This window comes from Brassica napus, chromosome A7, assembly GCF_020379485.1.
Source record: "Brassica napus cultivar Da-Ae chromosome A7, Da-Ae, whole genome shotgun sequence".
Classification (NCBI taxonomy): domain Eukaryota; kingdom Viridiplantae; phylum Streptophyta; class Magnoliopsida; order Brassicales; family Brassicaceae; genus Brassica; species Brassica napus.
Window position 1 is genome coordinate 12,771,905 of NC_063440.1, and position 24,522 is coordinate 12,796,426.

A 24,522-nucleotide genomic window follows, 5' to 3' on the forward strand; every position below is an offset into this window, starting at 1 on the left:
GGACGAGACCAATCCCAAAGAAAATCCAAGTCATGTCCGAGAGTTATTGTGGCAAGCCAGGTCACATGAAGTCGGAGTGTCGGTTTTTCAAGAAAGACCAACAAGACGGTAATATCAAACTAGACTGGTTTAATCCTACAATGAAGCTTGAAGACAAGACTACCACCATTGTGGAATACTAGAGCGAAGAATTATTTCTCGTTTGAGAATGCAATCTTAGCTCTGATGATAGCTCATGGATCCTTGATGCTAGTGCCTCCTTTCACGTCACCCCTCATGGAAGCTTCTTCACAACCTACCAAAATGGTGACTTGTAATGTTCAAATAGGAAATCAAGGAAGAAGCAAAATCATTGGAAAGAGGGATGTTATTCTTACATCCAACATATGATGTAAGATAGTTCTCAAGGACGTGAGGCATGTTCCGGACATACGACTCAATCTCATATCAACCGGGAAGCTTGATGATGTAGGTTTAGACATCAACTTTGGTAGTGGCAAAAAGAAGTTAACCAAAGGGAGTTTGATCATGGCTCGAGGAAGAAAAAAAGGCTCTTTATATGTAACAAAAACCAAGATTTTCAAGAAAGAAGTAAATGTTGCAAGTGATGACATGGATATATGGCACCAAAGACTCGGGCACATGAGTGAGAAATGTCTGAATATAATTTCTCGCAAGAAACTTCTTCCTGGAATAAAAGGCCGCTCTCTCACACCATGTCATGATTGCTTAGCCGGAAAGACATAAAATCGCTCTCCTAAGATCATCTACACATATGAGGAGGAAGCATATTCTTGAACTTGTGCATAATGATGTATGATCCATGTCGGAGAAATCCAATGGATGTGCATCATATTTAGTCACCTTTATTGATGACCATTCAAGAAAGGTGTAGATATATCTCTTGAAATCAAAAGATCAAGTTCTTGATGCTTTCAAAGAGTTTGTAGCCCAAGCATAACGAAGTACGGGTCGAAAATTCAAGTTTGTTTGATCTGAAAATTGTGTAGAGTATCAAGGTCCTTTTGAAGCATTTTGCAAAGCTGATGTAATCAGCATGGATACGATACCACCAAAGACGCCACAATTGAATGGAATTACTGATAAAATGAATTGAATGATTACGTGCATGCTCTCTCACGCTAAACTACCTAAGTCATTTTGGGGGAGAAGCTATAAAGACAGCAATGACTATTATCAACCTTACACCATCAGTTTCTTTGAAAGGCGATGTCCTGGAGGAAGTTTGGTTGAATAAGAAGGTCTCTTACAACCATTTGAAAGTGTTCGGGTGTAGAGTGTTCTCCTATATCCCTTAGGATGAACGAGCCAAGCTAGACTCCAAGATTAAGGAGTGTAACTATCTTGGGTCACCAAGAGACTAGTTCGACTATCGGCTATGGGATCCAGCTAATAAGAAAATTATCCAGAGCAGAGATGTTGTTTCTTCTAAGATCAAACTATCGAAGACATAAAAAATCAAAGAATTCCCAAGCTAAGGGTTGTAAGAAATGAAGATGCGCATAATCCCCAAGATCATGAACAAGTGATTGGAGATGATGACGTTAACCCAAAAGAAAGGGATCTTATCATGGATCCAAATGGTGATGAAAGTGAAGAAAAAGATCAAGTGGAGCCAGAGGAAGACCATGAGCCAAGAAGGTCCGGAAGAGAGACAAGACCATCTGTAAGATATTATCGAGATGAGTATGTGAATCTTACAGATGAGGGAGAGCCACAAAGCTATGAGGATGTCCTAGGAGACACTCACAAAGACGAATGGATAGAAGCTATGCAAGACGAGATGCAATCCTTGCAAAATAATCACACCTACGAGTTGATGAAACTGGCAAAAAGAAAGAGAGTTTTTAAGAACAAGTGGGTGTACCGGTTAAAGTATGAGGAGAGAAGCTCAAATCTAATATACAAAGCCCGATTGGTTGTGAAAGGATTCAACCCAAAGAAAGGCATGGATTTTGAAGAAATATGCTCTCTAGTGGTGAAGATGTCCTCTATCCAAGTTTTTCTTGGTATAGCAGCGGTTCTAGACTTGGAGATTGAACAACTCAATGTCAAGATGGCCTTTCTACATGGTGAACTCTAGGAGGAGATCTATATGGAGCAACCCAAAGGGTTTAAGGTTCCAGTAAAAGAAGACTTGGTGTGTCAATTAAAGAAGAGTCTTTATGGCCTCAAGCAAGCTTCAAGGCAATGTTATAAGAAGTTTGACTCCTTCAGGGTGGATCATAACTTCAAGAAAACCAAGAATGATCATTGTGTCTTCATAAAGAGATATGCAAGCAATAATTTTCTCATACTATTGCTCTACATTTATAATATGCTAATTGTGAGGCAAGATCGCAATAAGATAGCCGCATTGAAAAAAGATTTGGAAAAGTGTTCTGCAATGAAAGATTTGGGACAAGAAAGCCAGATTCTTGGAATAAAGATCACTCGGGATAGGTCAAAGAAGCTTTCATGGCCATCCCAAAAAAAGTATGTTGAAAGGGTGTTGGAAAGATTCAACATACACAAAGGAAAGTTGGTAAGCACTCCACTTGGTCGACATTTCAAGCTAAGATCAAAAAAATGTCTAACAAGTGACAAGGAGAAAGAAGGAATGAAGACTACCTCCATATGCATCAGTAGTAGGAAGTCTCATATATGCTATGGTGTGCACCAGACCTGGCATTGCATATGTAGTAAGAGTCGTGAGTCGCTTTCTAGCCAATCCAGAGAAGGAGCATTGGAAAGCAGTTAAGTGGATCCTATGCTATCTGCGAGGCGTAATGAAGAAGTGTCTATATTTTGGTAATGAGAAACTTGAGCTGAACGGTTACACCGATGCAGATTGGGCTAGTGATAAAGATTCAAGAAAATCAACATCAGATTTCGTGACTACCTTTGCATGGAGATTTGTTTCCTGGTTACACAAAAGTGTGTTGCTTTATCCACTACGAAAGCGGAGTACATCGTATCAACGGAAGCAGAGTACATCGTATCAACAAAAGCGTGCAAGGAGAAGTTATGGATGAATAATTTTTTTCTTGAGTTGGTAGTAAAGCAAACAATTACAACATATTATGCGACAACCAAAGTGATATTCACTTAGCAAATAATCCAATGTTTCACTCTCGCTCGAAGCACATCGACATTTGGTATCATTGGATCCGAGAAGTTCTTGAAGAGAAGCTCATACATCTCAACAAGGTACATACAGACGAAAACTGGCCAGACTTTATGACCAAAGTATTACCAATTAAGAAGTTTGAAGATTGCTGTCAAGACATCGACGGTTTCGAGCTAAATCGGAAAAAGGGTGATTTGTTTGATTTCCCTCATTAGCCCAAGAATAATCAAAATAACAATTAAGCATTGGCCCAAGAAGCCCAAAAAAAAGTATGTAGAAGAAATTGTGGATAAGATCAAGAGAGTATTCTAGAACTAATTTCACTAGTATAAATAGAGGTGTTTGGTTCACTTGTAATCATCAAACAAACAAAAAGATAAAACATTAAAGAAAAATACATGTCAAAAAGAGTTCCAAGAGAATTTAAGAAAAATCTCTAAATACAAGCTTTAGTAGAAAATCTCTTTCCTAAAATACAAAGGTTTTTTTAACATTAGCTGTCCACTTTTCATCTTAACCTCTCGAAGAAAAAATTATCTAGTTATTTTTCCCAAAAGAAAATTTGTTTATTTTTATGAAATAAGTTACCTCAGTAATGCTTATTGTACACTTATTAGTAAACCTAATAATTATGTTGAATATCAGTTGGCTTCTACCTTACCATCACAATAATTTTTTTAATCATTTAATGGTGTTGTAGAGCCTTCACTCCACAGACTGTAAACATTTATAGTGAATAAATGCAATTCACTTTGAGAAGAAAACAGCAAGAAGTTAGTCTGCTATGAATGAAACAGCTAACTCAGCCAGAAAGTCAGAATCAAACTATGACGCGCCCCTTCCCTTTAAAGATACGCCACGTCTACCCTTATTTTGTTCCTGATTGGCTGAGCTTACGTTGAAGCAAGCCACCAAAACATTCTCCATTCGCTCTGTTTACGACGCACGTACTCGTGGATTCTCTCTGTCTTTAAATTTGGAGGACTTGAGGTAAGAAAAGAAGAAGACCGTCGTAGCTCTCCGATGGCTGTTACAGGTATCAGGGAAGAGCAATTAAATTTGGAACAAAAACGTAGTAATAAAGAGCAATTTGTTAGATACAGGGAAGGCTAGAAATGAGTGAAGCAACCAACTCAAGAATAGCTTGGTTCAGTATAATGTCACTCGGGGTTTGCCTTTCGGTTGCTGGTGCAGAAATATATGGTACCTGAAACGATATTTCAACTCATCTATAAACACTTGGCTTCAAAGAAAACTTACTATAGTAACATCACAGATTCCCACCTTCAAAAAAGGGATAAGCTCAAGATTGTAGAGTCAATTGGTTAACATCGATGAGTATAGCTGTTTCGTTTGTGTTTTCTGTGAAACATTATATCGATAGTTAGAGATTTTTTGAGTTTGTGCACATATCACTTTCTTTTCATTGATCTCTGTTGGAGTACAAGAACAATTGTGTGACAATGTACTAAAGATCCCATTATTATTTCTTCCTAGTATCCAAATATGAACGTTTACAAGTTTGCGATTATCATCATGGATTAGTGCTAATATATCAAGATTAAATAAAATAAAATTGGGTGACGTATGCTTGCAATATGGAAAGAAGACAGTCAGATTATCATGTAGACAAGCTTATTGCATGTTATGTCCTTTTCTTTCATGTGTGGGAACAGTTAGACATAAGATCGAATAAAATAAAATAATACTCATGTTTATGAATAAAATGGATAAACCAAAACCATTACCATTTGGTTAGGTCATCTAAGAACTCACCAGTAGATTATAGACAACGCTTGAAAAATAAAATGTTTATAAATGAATTTTCAAATTACCTCATCAAGGAAAAATATGTATATTCTTATCTCTTTTCTTTTTGTCTCGAATATTTAACTGTTGTTTTGATGATATCATCATCTTGCTTACCCGTATATATATACAACGGTCTCACTTTAAATAACAAAATATTAAGTTTATGCCATGAGAAATAATAGAGTCTCGAATGTATAATATTATAATTGTGATAAAAAAAAGAAGAGGTGTAATCCATTATCCCAAGGTATGGAAGATGGAGTCCAAGCATGAATCCAACTCTAAAAGTCTTTTTCACTTTCGCCTAATCTCTTTCTTTCGTACGTCATTGTACGAACCTCGCGCTTATCATTTCCATATTAATCACTCCCAATAAATATACATATATGTTTAGCATTTCACTTATCTCTCTAATCTCTTCTAGTACAGATATACCTCATCTAATTCACCTGATAACGACAACCATTTAATCCAGCCTGATTCTCGTCAAGTTGCATTGGCCAAAAACATACATGTCTACAACCTGCCAGTCTTCATGGTGACTTTTAGTGCGAAACTAAACTTGAACTAAATTTAAAATACCAAAGCAATACATTTATTTATATATAAGATAAATGCTTGGCAACTACATTGTTCAAATGTTACTAAAACCGTAGAAATGTATCGAAATACACAATACTTTAGTTACTTGATCATGATGATTATGTGATTCCACACCCAATGATAAAAGCAAAACAAGACAAAAAATCCCCATTGGCTGGTAATGGGTTTCACTGCTGTTTGTGACGCAAACTCACAAAGCGTATGTATTAATATCTATAAATTTGCAGAATATAATGGACCACACTACTAGGAAAGTAGTTTATTCTGGATAACTATCGTTTGCATTTTGTCATATCAAGTCAATCCCTGCACAACTGAAATCGAGTATGTAATTTTTTCAGCTAGCTTTGGTAGATATGTTCTAACCGTAAATATTGTGAAAAAAATTAATTTTGCTTTTATAAAAGGTTAACAGAAATCGAGTATTCTTAGAAATATTGATACAACATCTGTACGAGCTAATACCAAACTAATATGATGAGACTTTTGGAATGAAAGATTAATGGGAACTGGAAATTTGAAATGGTACATCTTTATGTTAACTCCTAAATAATACTGTAAGAGATACAAAATCAATCTTTGTATTTAGAAATTAGTGCTTGTCGATGCCCGTATAATATATTTTGGAGTGATATCAAACGACAAGGAAGATATGTTCGAATAAAATTTCGTCGAGGGAGAGCGAACATAACAAAACAAGCATCAAGTAAGGGGGGGATATTGATAGCATGCTTAACAGGGCTAAACAAGAAAACATACAATGCATTTCCTCTTACATTTTGTTTCTCTCTTCCTTTTTATATAATTAGAGATATACTTTATATGTGATAAGAAGAATATACACATGTACTCATCACCGAGTACTCACACATATTTTGATTCATGAATGAAGCAGAATAATGTTTTAAAGTTTTTTTTTGAAACTAAACAGAATAATGTTTGATAGAGATTTAACGCGTTTATACCTGATGAATTCTGATTGTCCTAATCTCTTAGGCTTTTAGCAGATTGACTGTTATAAGTTGAAAATGGAGTTTTTTTCGCTAATATTTGGTTGCATGCGTATAAGTTTGTTTATAATATTTGAAGGAACATTTTTTGTCAAAAAAAAAACATTTGAAGGAACATAGAAACCAATCCCAAAACGATACACGAATCTTAATATAATATTAATGTAAAATGGAAAAACAAAAGTAGGCAGCCTTAACTAGTGCTGACGGAAGGAAGAGCACTAGTAGCCGCGTCGCACAAGAAAGACCTAACCACGCTTGTCGTTTCATGAGACGAATCACAACATAATGTATTACAAAAAGTACATTCATTTCGCTTTTGATTCATTAATTTAGGGTTTTACAATAATCTTTTATAGTACTCTTGTTTACCGGACAAAACGTGTTTTATTACACATACTATTTAATAAGCACTAATATACTGTTTCTTATATATCGTTGATATAATATTTTGAATATTTACTATATTATTTTGTTTTACTTAGTTCAATCTCTTGAAATAGATACAACTAAAGTTTGATCCGTGCACATGTACGTGCATTTCTTTAATAGAATAGATATATGATTTAATGTAATAATTGCACAAACATGAGTCCGTATGGATGTTTGTTCTATATAATATTTATGATTGATCGATGATATTTAATTACCTATAAATTGTTGATTGTTCATATTGTGATTAGATATAAAACAAATCAAAATAATATGTTATATAATATATTCATAATTAGTATTTTTAACTATAGTAACCATTCTTATGTATTTTATTTTTTTAATTAAAACACCAATTATTATATTTATGTATATTATTAAATATATAATTCCAAAATATATATTTATGTTTTAATAAGATAAAGAGATATATCTCTATGTTTTTTTATATGCAAAATAAATTTTACTTCTATGTTCAGTTTTGAGGAAAATATTAAATTAAAATTTGTTTGTTGTATTCTTATAATAAAAAAAATCTATATATATATATATATATGTGTGTGTGTGTGTGTGTGTTAATTATATTAATCATAAAATAATTTAACATATATATATGAAAACTAACTATATAAGTTTTAACAAAAACCTTATAGTTTATATTTTGTGTGTGAAATGACATAATAATATGCATGAATATATAGCATTTAAAGTTTGTTGTCACATTTTCAATAAATTTGTTTAATTTATTGAAAAATCTTTTTAGAGAATAATCCGGTTAAAGGGTAATTGTAATTTTGATATGTTTGATTAGAGAATAATCTAATAAAATAAATGATTTTTAGTTAATTAATTAAATTTGGATAGAGAAAAACCTAACAAAATAATTAATTAATTAATAGTTACTAATTCATTGGCACAAGTTGGTAAATATTAAGGTGAATTAAATGTTATTTTCAAAAGATATATCAGTTTTAATAATATAGACACATAGTTTATTGAATGGTATATAATATAATCAAACAAAAAGTAATGAAAACTATGACAGATTTAGATGAGCCACTGATAATTGTTAATGTTTTTAACTAAAATTTTTAGCTTATATTAAATTAATAGGAACAAATATTTTTTCTTAATTACTATTGTATATATTATTTTAAAATTTTAGATAAGTAAAATTATAAATGAATGTATAATTATCATTTATCCATTTAACAAAATTTAATTTGGTCATTTTAATAATTAGAGACTATTTCAGAATTGGAAGATTTGCCTTTTTAATTTTGTTTTGTTTTGTTTTGTTTTACACTAACGTTTTCCAGGCGCCTTTGTTAGTTTATTTCAAAACCAAATATCATTGTAAAATGCATGTTTAGATCTATATATAGGTTTTTAACGTACATTAAATGAGTTATGAATGGATTGTTCTGGTGTTCAAAAAAAAGAAAAGAATAGATTGTTCTATGTTACTTGTCTATATGTTATGCTTTTAACTAGACTTTAGATCTAGTAGCTAATAACAAAAGGGTTTTTTTTTTGACAAAATGAATGATAAAGTAAATCAAAATCATCTTGTGGTTTAATTAATTAATGGGATAGTTAAAATACATAATTTGGAAATTTAAACTAACAGCATGTTATAATTAGTAATTGCCACAAACATTTTCGCTTCATACAAACAATTAAAAAAGTTAAACCATCTGACTTATAGTCCACCATTGAAAGTCCTTGTGATCTTAATGGTTACGTTTTATTTTCACAAGCTTACTCACATGTATTTTTTCTGCATATTGTACGAACAGACAAATTTAGTATTTGGTAATAAGCTGATAAAACAATTAGCCTTTGGATGACATAGTGTCCACTCTTCAAACCACCACAAAGTTCCCTATCTATTATCGGCGACAATATCAAATAGGATGTAAGCCACTAAACTTAACCATCATTCGTTTCTACATTATATTTGAATATAAAATTAAATAAGCCATCTCATCAGTTAAAACTCCATAATTCGTTTTCAACATCCACACAGCGGATAATTCACGCAACGTATCAATGTATCATTCACACAGGGCCGCAAAGTGAATTTGGAAACCAGGTAAATATTACTCGCTCTATTTTACGAATATAAAAGTTTTGGACATTTTCATGCACTTTTTAAAAATAATTTTACAATAGCAATCAATCATAACTGTTTCAAATCTCATAATTTTCAAAAAAAATAATAATTTACTTTAATAATAATGATCTTAGCTAGTATGAGTAAAAAGAGTAAACAAACTAAAAATTACATTAAAACACATAACTCCAATTTTTATTAAATGAGTAATAATCTTAATTTTTTTATCTTCGATCGGAGTCAGCAATTATTATAAACTGAGAGAGCCATATTTCATGTTACTTGGGCTCCGAAGCAGTCGTTGAGCACACCTATGTTTTTCCATATTAGAGCATTGCCAATGAGGAACATCATTTTGGGGATGGATAATATTTAAAATGAAAGTTTAAGGATGATTGTTCCAAAACCTATATTTTTTTTGAATTTGTTAATATATTACATTTTAATCTTTAGAATACTAATCAATTATAAACACTAAAATTTAAGGGTGTTTTTCAAAACCAACCCATATTTTCAAGTCAAATCCAAAACTAACCCCCTTTTTTTTGTTCATACTATTCATCAATAAAATTTCTATATTATCCTTATGTTTTTGAATTATTCACAAAATTGTCATTTTTATTTATTTTTTTATTAATTTCGAAATTAACAAAAAACCAAATACACCCTAACCATTTCTTCTTATTTACAAAAATGCCATCATCATCAATTTTTCCAACCACCATGAACCACCATTTTTGAGCTCTAAAGCTCTAGAATTCAATTTTCAACCATTTTTTTTCTCATTCTAACCCAAAAAACTTCATTTCCTCTCATTTCCTCTACATTTCCATCTAAAAAACTCTCATAACTATCATTTTCATAATCACAAACTTCATATTTTCGAGTTTCTTCATTAGTGAATCGTTAAAGATGCTTCTTTTTGCCCATATTTGGAGTTTGGACGGTTGAAAAGGTTGGAAACGAGCTTTACACATGAAAAAGGTAACTATTTACATGGTTTTCGTTCTTTTTTCAGATCTGTGTCGCGACGGTAGACTGTTTTGTATGTCTACGCCTCCGTGGAGACTTACGATGCAGTCTATTTGTCAACGCACGGGTTAGTTTTGCAATTGACCAGACAATTTTTTTTCTAACGCAGACTTCCCCAGTAGTCTCCGTCTTTACCTTTGACAACAAAAATAAAACTTTCGGTAGACTTACTAAGACGTCTACCTAAAAGAGGTTAGTTTTTCATTTGACCGAACTTTTGACTTTTCAAAATAGACTTCAACGGAACTCTACAGAATGTAGACTGCCACCGAAGTCTATAAAAGGTCAGTTTTGCAATTGACCAAAACTTTGACTTCGTGGAATAGGTTAGTTTTGTGTTTGACCAAAAAGTTTAAAAAGCAATCAAAAATTTATTAAATTGTAGACTTCATATGCAGTCTTCTTATCTTAAAAAAAAAATGTAGACTGCGTATAAAGTCTACTTTTTTATTTTGGTCAAATGCAAAACCAACCCGTCGGATTTGAGAGTAGACTTCACAAGAAGTCTACACACCCGTAGACGTTCATTTCAATCTACTGATTTGAAGTCAAACTTGGTCAATTGCAAAACTAACCTCTTTCAAAAAAATTCAAACATGTAGACTGCATATGAAGTCTAGTTCTGAAAGTCAAATCTTGGATGAATTCTGGTCAATTACAAAAAGTAACCTTTTTAAATTGTAGACCGAAAAGAAAGTCTACATGTACAAAATCACAACTTTTATTCAACTATAGAAAGCAACCCGTAAAATGGTCAATTGCAAAAACCAACCCAAAGAGTAGACCTATTTGACAGTCTACGTCTGTAAACTGAAAAGAACGTCTACATCTTCAGAGACTGAATATTAAGTTTGCATAGAAAAATCTATAAAAATGTGAATTTGTGTATTATTCATTAAATTTTTTCTAGATTTTTTGTTTGACAGTGTGTGTTAGTTAATCCTAATGGGTTTGAGTGATTTTGAAAAGAATTTTTTTTATAATTATGAAGGTATAATTCATTTGATTTGACAATGTTGTTAGCTAATAATTGTAGACGTATTTGTAAGTCTTCGTTTATAGTTTTGCTAGTAAGGCTGAGCTTGTTTCAAAGCTGAAGTCGGTGACTGTGGAATATAAATTTACATTCTCAGCATATAAGACAACGAAAACTCTGTATGTGGCTAAGTGTCGTGTTCAAGGATGTGGTTGAAAACTTAGAGCGAGTGTGAAGCATGGGCCAAAGACATTTTAGATGGCAAAATATTCGAAAAGGATGAAGAATCGGAAAGGTTGAAGAATGTTCATTATGCATGATGGCTGTACACATGGTAAACTTCTTGAAATGACACAAGAAAATTATGATCTGGACAACAAAATTGAGAAGATGGTGCTAACCTATTTCTTACCAAACATCATTTAAAACAAATGACTCCGAATAGGAAAATACTCCTCTTATGCCTGTCACGAATAATCGACAAGTACGGAACTTGATCGAGTTATCTAAGACACACTTTGTACGCCTTTGTGTATCAAGCATGCGCCAAATACACTAAATTTTTTGGATTGACTATATGTTAGATAATAAGTGTAGACGTTTTTGTAAATCTACAAATGTAGACTGCAGTTGAAGTCTACGTCGTAAATTCTATTAAAAGTGTATTTGTGTATTATTCATCATATTTTTCATGATTTAATTATTTTACAGTGTATGTTAGTAAAATTTTAATGGTCTTGGATGAATTTCACAATTTAATGTGTTATAATTATACACTTGATACTTATTGCAAATTGTTTTGATTAGTGTTATTCTTGAAAATTTTTGGGAAAATTTTGTATAGATTTTCTTCTTCTCACATGTGTGTTAGTTATTATTTTAGCTTATGGTGGTTTTACTTGTTTGGTTGGTTAGATCTTGTGAAAAAATTGATATCTAACAAAAAATTAATAATATCATACAAGTGAAAACAACTAAAAATGAATACAATGTTTATAGATTATGCATTAAAAAATTATTTAAAAATTAATATTTTATTATGAAAGTTATTACAGAGCAATATATTAAAAAGTATTCTTGAGTATGTTTGATTTTTCATAATCTTGATGCTTCAAATAAAGTCTTGGAAAAAGTACCTGCAAAATAAGATAGAGTTATGAGAAAAACATAAGATAAAAAATAAAATCATATTTTAGTAGACTTTTTATTAAGTCTACGTAAAGTTATTGTTTAGTAGACTTTAGTTGAAGTCTACACTAATGGAAAATTTTCATATCTAAAAGTGTGCATTTAGAAAATTTGAAAATACTTTGTTCTGGAAAATATTTCAAAAATGGTTTTTTTCATCCTTGTAACAAAGCAAAAAGATAATGTATGAATCTATAAATTTAGTTCATTATAAACACAAAATATCTTATAATGAATATATGGAAAGCTTACATTTTTGGGAAGATGATTTGAAAACATTGGAAGAGAATACCTGCAAAATAAAATAAAAATTATGAAAAATAAGATAAAAACTAAAATCATATTTGAGTAAACTTCTAATGAAATATGCTTAAAAGTCAAGGGTAGTAGACTTCATTTGAAGTCTACCAGCCGTAAGTTTTAAGTAGATTTCAAATGAAGTCTACTCTATAAAAAAAATAGATCTGAAAAATAAATACATTAAAAATATGAAATAAGTTTAAATCTAAAAAACTTTTAAAAATATGATTTAATAGACAAAATAGTTATAAATTAAAGACATATTAATATGAATTTTAATATGTAACTTTATTTGAATATAAATACTAGAACACATATTTTAAATCTATAGATGTAAACCTTACATTTCTAGGAGGAGAAGAGAACAACTATGGAAGAAAATACCTGCAAAATAAGATAAAATTATTAAAAAACATAGAAAAAAAAATTAAAGTCATATTTTTGTAGACTTCCAATGAAGTCTGCTTAAACTTTGTGGTTTAGTAAACTTCATATGAAGTCTGCAAGCTTTAATAAACTTCTTTAGAAGTCTACACTGTCTGATAATTTTCAGATCTGAAAAAATTTATATATTTTGAAATGTGAAAATAATTTTAAATCTGAAAATACTTTACATAATAGAATTTATAAGGTAAACTAGTAGCAAATTAATGTAGAGAGCTTGATCTATAAATTTATTTGAATATAAACATGTAAATACATATTTAAAATCTATTAATCTAAAACTTACATTTTTAGAGGAGATGATGAAATCCATGAGTGATAATACCTACCAAAAAAAGATAATATTGTGAGAAATAAATATAAAAATACACATTTAAAATCTATAGATCTAAAACTTACATTTTTTAAAGGAGAAGATGAAAACCATGAATCATAATATCTAAAATGACAAGATAATATTGTGAGAAAGACTTGAGAAAATTTTAGAGAGAAAGAAGATAATGAGAGAGATTTAGAAACAATTGAGAGAATTTTAGAGAGAAGAGAGAAAGTTTTAGAGAGAAGGGAGAGAGTTTTAAAAACTTGTGCAGCCACTTTAGAGAGAGATTGTATAAATTTTGTTTATATAGGGAGACAAAAATGTAACTAGGTTAAAATTTACGATACTGTAGACTTCGTTTGAAGTCTACTAAAATTAAAATTTTGGAGTAGATCTTACTTAACATAGTAGACCTTTTTGGAAGTCTACTATAATAATTTAATTATTGTTTATTCTTTATTATTTTAATAATTTTAATATATGATTTATTAAATTTATTTTTTTATTTTTTAATAGTTATAGTATATGATTTCACTTTTTTATTCGTAAGGAACTTAAACTTAGTTTAAATATAATGATTTTTTGTAAAACAAATTGAAAAATATAGACTGAAAAAGACGTCTTCAGATAAATAGACTTTATTGTAGGTCTACGAAACCCTAAACCACAAATCTCAAACCCTAAATGTTTTGCTTGATAATCAAAAAGTCTCATTTATACAAAATATAAACTACTAAACATTAATATGCAGATTTAAGTTAATAAAACAAAAAAAAACAAAATCTAAAATCTAACCCTTTGAAATCAACTACTAAAAGACATAACATGTTAGAACCTTTTGTTTGTAAACTATGAACATAGTCTAACACATGATAACCAAATTAGTATATATTCTTCAAAATTGTTCGATTATATGAAATTTTAATTTATTTACTTCATATTATCCATTATATTGATGATTAGTTAAAAATATCACAATAATTATTTTTATACATTTTTAAAATTAAATTATTAGATCAAATTAGAGTGTAGACTACAAAACAGGTATATAAAGTAGACTTCGTAGAAAGTCTATATATATGTAGACTTCTTTTATTACGTGTAGACTTCCAAAGGATAGAAACGTAAAATACATTTCTGTTTTTTGTTTGGTCATAAGGGTTAAATAGTACTTTCACTACTCCTTTAGGTTGGTTTTGCATTTGACTGAAAGTGGGGTATACTTTTACATTTGACTTGAATATTTGGGTTGGTTTTAGCAAATGTCCCAAAATTTAATAAGTAAGTAAATAATACACAATTAAAATACAAACAAAATATTTATGACTCATATATGAATTTTTGGTTTTACAAAATAAGAAAATCCTAAATTTCTTAAAAGGAAGTATATCAACTAGGGAAAACAATTAAAAAATGGTTCAGTTACGTATACATTATATATATTTTACATACTATTATTTTATATTAATAGTTTTGATTTTAATTTTAAAATATTTATATATTTTATATACTACTGATAATATATATTTGAGTATTAAAGTGAAATATTATTGTGAAAATTAAAGTGATACCTAAATAATATTAGTAGAATAATGTGAAAGTTATATAATTATAAAGACTAAAATTAAAAGCAAATAATGTTTTGAGGTTTTGAATAGTAAAACATCAAATTTGAGATTTTATTATTCAGACACTCAAAATTTTGAAAGTTAAAAAAATTGTTGGAAAGGTTAAAAACTTAAAATTTGAAGGTTTAAGAACATGTTGGAGATGCTCTTAGCTGATCAAAATTTAGCACAAAGTTCTAAAAAAGATGCACCGGGATGGGTTGTTAGTTTTTCCAATTCCATATCAGCTGGCTACTTGGACCATTTGATCTATAATCCGGGTTACGCTGAACACTTACATGCATCCTGAATTCCTGATTATTACTGTAGTCGAATAGCTCGAACACTCGTTGGGAGATGACTCCCACTAAATTATACGCCCTCTGTTTGAAATTTTAATTAGTTAGTGTTTAAGGTTTTTATACAACTATTAAAAAATTGTTAACTTTTATTCATTTTGCATTAGTTAAGGTTAATCCAACTAAAAAATATTCAATAAAAAGTTAGTCAAAAACAACAAATAACATTAAAATTTCGCATAGAAATTTGAAAATATTATTTAAATTGAAACAAAAATAAATATTAAAACACCAACTAAAATGAAAAGAGGGAGAATATATTAGCGGATTCAAATATTCGTGACTAAATTAATTGATTCTTTTAAAATGATAACCCCACACGTTACTCATTGCAATGAAGCCAATTAGCATAATGAAATATAAGAAAATCCTTTGAAAATAAAACAAAAATATGTAATAGTATTTAGATTATATGTTATAAATATGATATATTACAAGTAGCAACAAGGGATGAATAGTTTCGTGAATATTCAGGTTGATACTGAATTTTCTTAGATGTGTGATGAGTGGACAAAAATGAATGATGTTAGCAAGTTGATTATATATTATATAATGTAAGTGCATGCTTTTGATTCTCGAAACTATTTGCTTATAATTTAATTACGGCTATATAAGTTCGGCTTGGACGTAAAAGTCTAAATATAATTTGTTATACATTGCTACACTACATTCTTTTTATTGGTACGATACTTTATGATTCGTTATCAATATATTAATACTACCTTGACGAAAACATTATTCATTAGTGATCTTAGATACTAATAAACCAGCCATCTTGATTATGCAAATATTTATTCCAAAAAAGAAGCAACATTTGCTCTTCATACGCAAGTCTTTATAACCAATAGTCCAAATAATTAATAAATTATATTAGGTGTGTAACCAAAGAAACTTACGAGTTACGACCTAACCGGTTTGGATCATATAGAACAATACTATAGTTAGCCACACATAATGGATGATTATTTGATAAAATTAAAAAAAAATGTACAACTAAAGTGATGCATAGATAACCAATGGCTGTAAAAATGCACTCGTATATTGCCTTTTGTGTCAGCCCAATTTGGCTATATAAGCAAGTACGCTCTTGTGTGGTGTAATCATTCAAAGTTATAAGGCTCATAGTCAAGTACAATATTGATACATCAATACAATCAAGAAAGAGAAACCTATAGAAAAAGAAACATAGATCAAATGGAGAGTGAGAAAATGTGGGGAGGCTTAATGAATAGAGTGAAACCATACTTAGCAATGATATCTATGCAATTTGGTTATGCCGGTATGTACATAATCACCATGGTCTCTCTTAAGCATGGCATGAACCATTACATCCTGGCCGTTTACCGCCACGCAATCGCCACGGTCGTCATCGCGCCGTTTGCTCTATTTCATGAGAGGTATATATATAACTCTTTTTGTCTTATTTGTGAATTAACCGACAGAAAATTCTAGAACAAAGCTCTATAGTAGAAAAATAGTATGTCAATTAACATAGCATTAACTACTATACTACCATAATTTCGATTTCTATGTAAGTTTTGCCATATCTAGGTCATACAAACATGTTAAACCTTATAACTTAATAAAATCAAGTATATAATTTTTTTTTATTGTTATGCGTATGCAGGAAAACAAGGCCGAAGATGACGTTCCGAATATTCCTTCAAATTGCGCTGCTCGGATTTATTGAGTAATACTCGTCTATTAGTCCCCATAATACATTCACAACTAAAACACTATAAGAACAATCTCCGCATATTTTTTGAAGTTCTTATATAGTTAATAAATATATTAGTAGTAGTGATAATTAAATAAAAATGTCATTAAATGGGTGTTAAAAAAATGATAGGCCGGTGCTGGATCAGAATCTCTACTACGTCGGGATGACTTACACCTCAGCGACTTTCGCTTCTGCTACGGCTAATGTTCTTCCTGCCATCACCTTCGTATTGGCAATCATTTTCAGGTTTACATTATTTTTCTTGATTCTTGTAAATAAACTCATCAAACATTTCAAGCTTAGATTCGTATTGACTCCATCAGAAAATTAAAATTGATTCCATCAGAAAATTAAAATTTTCTTATTAATTAACTCTTTTTTCTTGAACTGAACATTCTTATCAACTTGTTAGTGAGATTATTAATATATATTTTTGCTGCTGGTAAATTGTCCTGCTTTATTCACTTTGATTTTATTTTGAGGGTTTTGACTTTTAATTCCCATGCCGTGGGAACAAGATTATAATTAATGGAATCATAGGTAAACACAGTTATTAGTATGTTCGTGGAACATGATACCCCCTGAATAATTAATTAATAAACACAAAAAGAAATATACCGTGTGAGATCATCACAATTATACTAACGTAAGATGCCATTACAAGTCTAGAACATGACTGTAAGCCAAGTTAAGAAAAACAAGTCTAGAACATGCTCGTTATCAACCAAGCTATTTTTTTCTGGTTTGCTAGTTAGCTCGTGTTGTAAATTGTTTGTACTGTCTGCTAGGAATCTTGGTGTTGCTTCTTCTTTCTCCTCTTGGTGTTTAGTTTTTTTTTAATCTTTATCCGCTTCTAGTTTTCTTTGTAACTTCTGGCAAAAACAAAAATTTGGTATAAAATTTAATATTTACACCAAAAAAAAAAAGTTAAGAAAAACACGACTGTTTTCCATGCAAATGTTATTTTTATAAAACAACTAGACGTAAGCTCGAAACTAATTCTTTATATAAAAATTTCAGACTAGAGAGCGTGAATTTTAAGAAGGTACGAAGCATAGCCAAAGTTGTCGGAACAATTATTACAGTCTCCGGAGCACTTCTCATGACTCTCTACAAAGGTCCAATCATTGACTTTATAAAATTCGGTGGTGGTGGAGGAGGCGGTGACGGTGCAGGAGGACCTCACGGCGGTGCAGCATCAGCGGCTTTGGACAAACACTGGGTTCCGGGAACTCTAATGTTGTTGGGGAGAACTTTTGGTTGGGCCGGTTTCTTCATTCTACAAGTGAGTACCAATTAATACATAATTTCCGGTTTACTCATTAACCATAGAAAAAATCTAACGGTTCTGTCTTATTATGTTAAAACGCAGTCGTTTACACTGAAAGAGTACCCAGCTGAGCTATCATTAACGGCGTTAATATGTTTGATGGGAACGTTAGAAGGAACTGCCGTCTCACTGGTAACGGTACGTGACCTGAGCGCTTGGAAAATCGGCTTCGACTCTAATCTCTTCGCAGCCGCGTACTCAGTAAGTAAATTAGTTTTAAATAATTTGCTAATGAAACTGATTATTAAAATAATTAACTAAATAAATTGGTGATTAGGGGGTGATATGTTCGGGAGTGGCGTATTACGTGCAAGGAGTAGTGATGAGAGAAAGAGGACCAGTTTTCGTTGCGACATTTAATCCTCTATGTGTGGTTATAACTGCAGCTCTTGGTGTTGTTGTATTGTCTGAAAGTATTCATCTTGGAAGGTATTTTTTCTCATTTTATTTCTTTCTAAAATTAATAATTTTCATTATTAAATTGTTTTCTTATAATATTTTTTTGCAGTGTGATTGGAACGATTTTTATAATTGTGGGCCTATACACTGTTGTATGGGGTAAAGGCAAAGATAAGAGAATGACGGATGATGATAGCAAAGAACTTCCGGTTAAGATTTCAGTTAAAGAGGTCGACGCCAATAGAGTCTTAGCCGGCAGATTGGAGATGAAAACAAAGGAAGGCCAGGAGACTAATAAGGCTAATCAAGCTGGGATTTGAGGATACTTGAGTGGTAAAAGGCCTTTCTATGTATATTGTTTATGCTTTCTTTTCTTGCTTTCTACGGTTACAGAACGGTTTTGGCAGATCATATGTAACTGATGAGATGAATCAAATCATCTTATAGTTAACAAAAAGGTTTTGCTCTTTAATAGGTTTCCATGTCGAAACAAAGGTGAATCTTCTAAAATCCATGAAACTTCAGGTTTTCTTGCCATAAGAAGCGTTTCTACCAAGACTCTTAAATTAGCATAACACCTTTTTCGAACTTGAATTTACAAACAAAATAAAATTAGGCTTCGTCATTGTATCTAATATGCATAACTAATTAGATTACACTTGATCAAAAGAACAAAAGAAACTAATTAGGTTTGTTTTCTTGTTCAACAACTAAATAGCTTGATAACAATTTTTACTTAAGAAAAAGATATTTAAAATAGTAATGGAGAAACAATTCATTGCGATCATCTAGATGTTGATGTAATGTAATATCTTCCAAGAGTTTAGAGATTTCAATTGATCAGTGATCATAATGATTATACCCAGGCCTGGTCGTACCTCACACTCTTTAAATATATAATTTTGTTTCTGGAATAAGAATAAACAAGTACATGAGATGGTAGCCGATACAATGATATACAAATACATAAACATGTGATGTATGCATAGACGAAGACAGTTTTTGGTTTCTAATTACCGCATACCCAGCTAAATGTTTCACAGAAGGTTTTTATTGGATTATGACCACCTCGAGGGACGATGAAGTGCTCATTACCCAATGGATCACATATTTTCTGGCATGGAGTGGTACATATGTTTGGAGTTGCTTTTCTTGATGCCTTCATACATATATTTCACGATACAATTTTTTACACACTTCATCCATTACATATGGGAGATTTGTGATGATAACATCATTGTAAACAAAATTTACAATCATTAAAACACTGGATGTCAAAGAAAAAAAAAACACTAAAAATTTTCTTTGATACTTGAACTGCCATATCGTACAGTAATTATTACACCTTTTAAATCGAATATGTTTCTTTATTGTGGTTTTGAAATAAGATGATTTAGTACAAATATTCCAAGTCAATGTAGATGTATTTATATGTTTAGTAAATTTAATTTTAACAGGTTTTAAAAATTACGACCTGTTATTAAGCTGTCAATTTTTTTCCTTTTTGGTTAAATATAATGAGGTGTGTTGTTATATACTGTTTGATCATCTGAACAATTTTTCTTTTCTTTTTGTAAGCTATCTACACAAATATTTTTTATAAATAAATTGTAACTAATTGTTCTCACTAAATATTATTACGGGAAACTAATTTTAAACCCACATCATCACATAAATAATTTATGACCTAAATAAATACTTATGTAGCTTTTATAAAATAAAAATGACAATTCACCTAAGCATAAAAAACGATTGTTTTTATATATACTTGCTATATATATTATATATAGACCACGAAGATAAAGTTAGAAAATAACAATTATTAAATAGGAAAGTAACTAAATTACTTTTAATAAAAAATTCAAAAATATAAAAAATAATTAATTAAAACTAAATTAAATATTTAACTATAACATAAACAAACAAATCAATATTTTAATTTTTCAAGAACGTTTTTAAATTAAATTTTTGTTTGGTAAATATTAATGAATTATTGAAAATCAACAACAATATTTATTTATATATTATTTTAATTTAGAACTAAACTAAGAGATTCAACAAGAACAACGTACGTTCGTGTATATAAACGTTTCCTTTTAGTTAAATAGAAAAAGATGTTCATCTATACAAAAATCTTCCATTTGTTTGTTTTGTAAGAAATTGATGAATTATCTTTTATTTCCCTCCATAGAATCACAAATTAAGTTTCAAGTTATTAAAATGTTATAAATATGCATGTATTGCTACACATAGCTATGGTATATCTTTTGGTAGTAATAACTGGCCAAGTGCAAAACATAAATCAATGGTAAGTACATTTTCTTTTATTTGCATGTCATCAAATGTTTTACCTAAATCCAATGTACTAGCGTAAGAGATTAAGGGTGTGACTGGTAACCATCAAGGAACATTAGTAATGATTAGGAAAAAAATGAATAGGAATAAAATTTTGGGAACAATGAGGAACAAGGGTTCCTTATCAAAATTAACAAGGAACAAATTTACATTATAATTCTCTACAAAAAAGAGAATGAGAAGGAATGACGAGGAAAAAATATTTCTCACGAATGATAACATTTTTGAGGAACATTAAGGAATGCAGTGTTCCTCTTCGTTCCCTTGGTCACCGTTCAAACCCTAAATATGGTGATATATAGTGTTTCAGTCTTGCAAATATTTAGTTGTTTTGCTCACTTCATGGCTTAAACATAACTACTTAATGAGTTGTTTTGGTTCGTGTTTTGTAGGAAAAACCTTATAGCAAACAGACCGAGGCCAAACCCACAAGGTACATACCGCTATGGTATGATAAACATCATCAGAACAATCAGACTTGCTAGCTCTACCCGACAGATTAGAGGCAAGCAACGATACACCGTGAACAGAGCATCATTTTACCCAAGTGACACCCCTTTGAAACTAGCTGACTATTTCAAAATTGATTGCGTATACACGCCTGGAAACATATCTGACCAGCGCACAAAAGGAGAGATATTCCCTGTCACAGCAATATATAGCGTTCTCAAACCGAGAGATAGACCTTAATGAAGCCAAAGTTAAGTGCGTCTTCTAATTGTTGACTTCATGACCATTTTATTAACCGTGTGGACTTTGGTCTAACAATCAGAATGTTACTTGGGAAGTGGAGTCATGCAAAGATGATATAGCAAAGACTGATAGCAACTTTTTCTGAATCCCCATGACGTATGTATTTAATTATCACAAATGCTAAGAAGATATATAGCAATTTCTTCTTTTTAAATCGTAAACAAGATAATTTGTTGAGTAATGTTAGGTTAATGTAGGTGGTGATTTATATAGTAGAACTACTATTAACTATTTTAAAAGTTGTTTTAAATCAGTTTATTAGGTCTGATTAGTTTTGTAAAGTTTAGCTCTGATTTTGTCTATTATGAAACAATGGTTAATCGTTTGTATTGCAAATTCTAGCTTGCATATACATCCATAGATCATTTTGGTTTATTTTGTAACCACTTGTTTATAGGCTAAAATATCATGGACTGCAATATACATATCACTAGACAATACTTGAGACAACAATTCTACATGCGAATGTTTAAAAACACATATCATCTTGTCTCAGAAGTATAGTTCCATATAATTTGATCCTTCTCATGCTTAATACAACTTAAAGAACATAAAAGTCACATCAAAGTGTGTTTCATCAAGAGCAAAACAATCTAGAAAACAAGTAACCATGACAACCTTGCACAACATCTAGCAAAGGAGATGTCTGACACGCTTCACCAGCATCACGATCCTTCCACTTCTCTAAAACCGTTTCAGCCACAACTGCAATACGATGCTGCATCACCGAAGCACCCATGGGTCCCACTAAGTTCAACCTCGTCGCAGCCGAGACGACATCTCTCAGCGTAACAAAAAGGTACGCCCTCTGAGAAGCCTCGGGATCCATCCCGAGAAGGCCACACACAAGCCCGAAGATCGGAGCGTGGTGGAAACGCAACTCCTTGGAGGAGCCCAAAGAGGCGTCTCTGATCGTCTTCAGAGATGGGATCTCGGTGAAAACCGAAGCAGCGATTCGGAACAAGGCTGATCCTTGGGAGATCGACGCCTTTGAAGAGACTTGGTTGGTTAAGGTAGCGTCGAGTAAAAGATCTAGTCTTTGCCATGTCTCTATGTCGGGAGATTTGAGGGAAGAGTAGACAAAAGGAAGCAGTAAGCTAGCTGTGTTGTCCAAGACATGGATGATGTGGGTTTCGAGATCTGTCGGAGACGAAACTAACCGTGTCTGAACAGCTGCTTCGAGACCGAACGAATGAGCGAAGCCTCCGGTTGGTAAAATTGAATCGAGGAGTTGCCACTGGCTCCACTGCGAACAAGAAGAGGATCTTGACGCAACGCTCTCGCTAATTGCATCTTCTCCGATTGGTTTTGCCATCAATCGAACAGTTTCTTATCGAGAGTCTTCGAAGAGAGAGAGAGAGAGTGAGAGAAGCTAAATTATACTTACATTTAATTATTCTCTTTTATTCAGTACCACATTGGTTTACGGTTCAATTTCAAATCAAATGAAAACCATGCGGGAACCAACGGAATTGCCTCTAAACCGAACCACACGACTATTTTTTGTCAATCGATTTCCATCAATTTTACCTTCAAATTTAGATGTTTAAAAAAAAGAGCAATTCATCATCGTACACCTGGACCTTGATTGGCAAAGCAGATGATAAATCATTAGCATCATACGGTATGCTTTTGTTAAACTGTTTAATAGAATGACCGGTAGCAGTGACGGATCCAGGATTCACTTTAACCTGGGTCAAACATGTAACCAAATAAAAAATTGTGAAAAATGTTTGGTGTAAGAGGGAGTTGAACCCAAGTTTTGGGGGTGTCAAAGTACAATTTAAACCAAAAACGCTAGAGAATTTTCAATGTTTCTACCTACAATTTAATATTTATCATATTTAAAGTGTGTCATGTGACACACTATTGGTCTGAGTAGGTCCGCCTCTGACCGGTAGAGTAGTCGGAACATGCTATTTAAAGCTATTATAAAAATTAGTATATAATATATAATCTATTTATTTATAATGAATATATTTTCATATATATGTATATATATATTAATATATAAAATAAAAATATATATAATTAATTTATTTTATATAAAAAATTTAAAAAATTATGTTTATATAAAAAATATTATTTTATAATAAATTTAACAATTAAAATATTTCTTTTTAAAAATAATATTTCACATTTAAAATATAATTTAATTTATATAATAAGATTATATTTTAAATGTGAAAGACTATTTAAAAAAATATTTTTATTGTAAATTTATTTTAGAAATCAAAATTATATTTACTGGATATAAAAATTATTTTATGATACTATTTAATAAAATAAATGAACTAATTATATATATTTTTTAGTTTTATAAATTATAAATGTAAATGCTTTTCTAAAAGCTTCATATGAGAACATTTGCCAAGGAGCATTTAGAGAGCATTAACATATAGCAAATGCTTTTCTAAATAATTTTATCACAAATGTTGATTAGATAATGTAGAGCATAATGTTAATGCTAATGCTCTACCAATCAATTAATGTATATATATTTTAATAAGCGAAGAATCGGTACATTCGATCCAAATTAAAAATCGAATGTGCTTTCAAAATAATCAAAATCTAAGTTTTTTTTTGAATAACAATAGCCCATTTTATTAAGAAGAAGAGAGTTCAGTACAAGACAAA

At 30.9% G+C, this 24,522-nt stretch overlaps 2 protein-coding genes across 2 annotated transcripts; one reads left to right on the forward strand and one right to left on the reverse strand.

The window, feature by feature from the left end:
• Nucleotides 1-16,404: 16,404 nt before the first annotated feature.
• Nucleotides 16,405-19,249, forward strand: LOC106356397 (WAT1-related protein At1g21890-like). Its single transcript, XM_013796156.3, has 7 exons — nt 16,405-16,725; nt 16,956-17,018; nt 17,178-17,294; nt 18,069-18,333; nt 18,421-18,579; nt 18,656-18,807; nt 18,887-19,249. The coding sequence occupies exons 1-7, from the start codon at nt 16,523-16,525 to the stop codon at nt 19,095-19,097; spliced, it is 1,170 nt and encodes a 389-aa protein (XP_013651610.2). The 5' UTR covers nt 16,405-16,522; the 3' UTR covers nt 19,098-19,249.
• Nucleotides 19,250-22,351: 3,102 nt separating this feature from the next.
• On the reverse strand, nt 22,352-23,272 carry LOC106356396 (urease accessory protein F). The gene has a single exon (XM_013796155.3). The coding sequence runs from the start codon at nt 23,198-23,200 to the stop codon at nt 22,463-22,465; it is 738 nt and encodes a 245-aa protein (XP_013651609.2). The 5' UTR covers nt 23,201-23,272; the 3' UTR covers nt 22,352-22,462.
• Between the last annotated feature and the right edge of the window lie 1,250 nt (nt 23,273-24,522).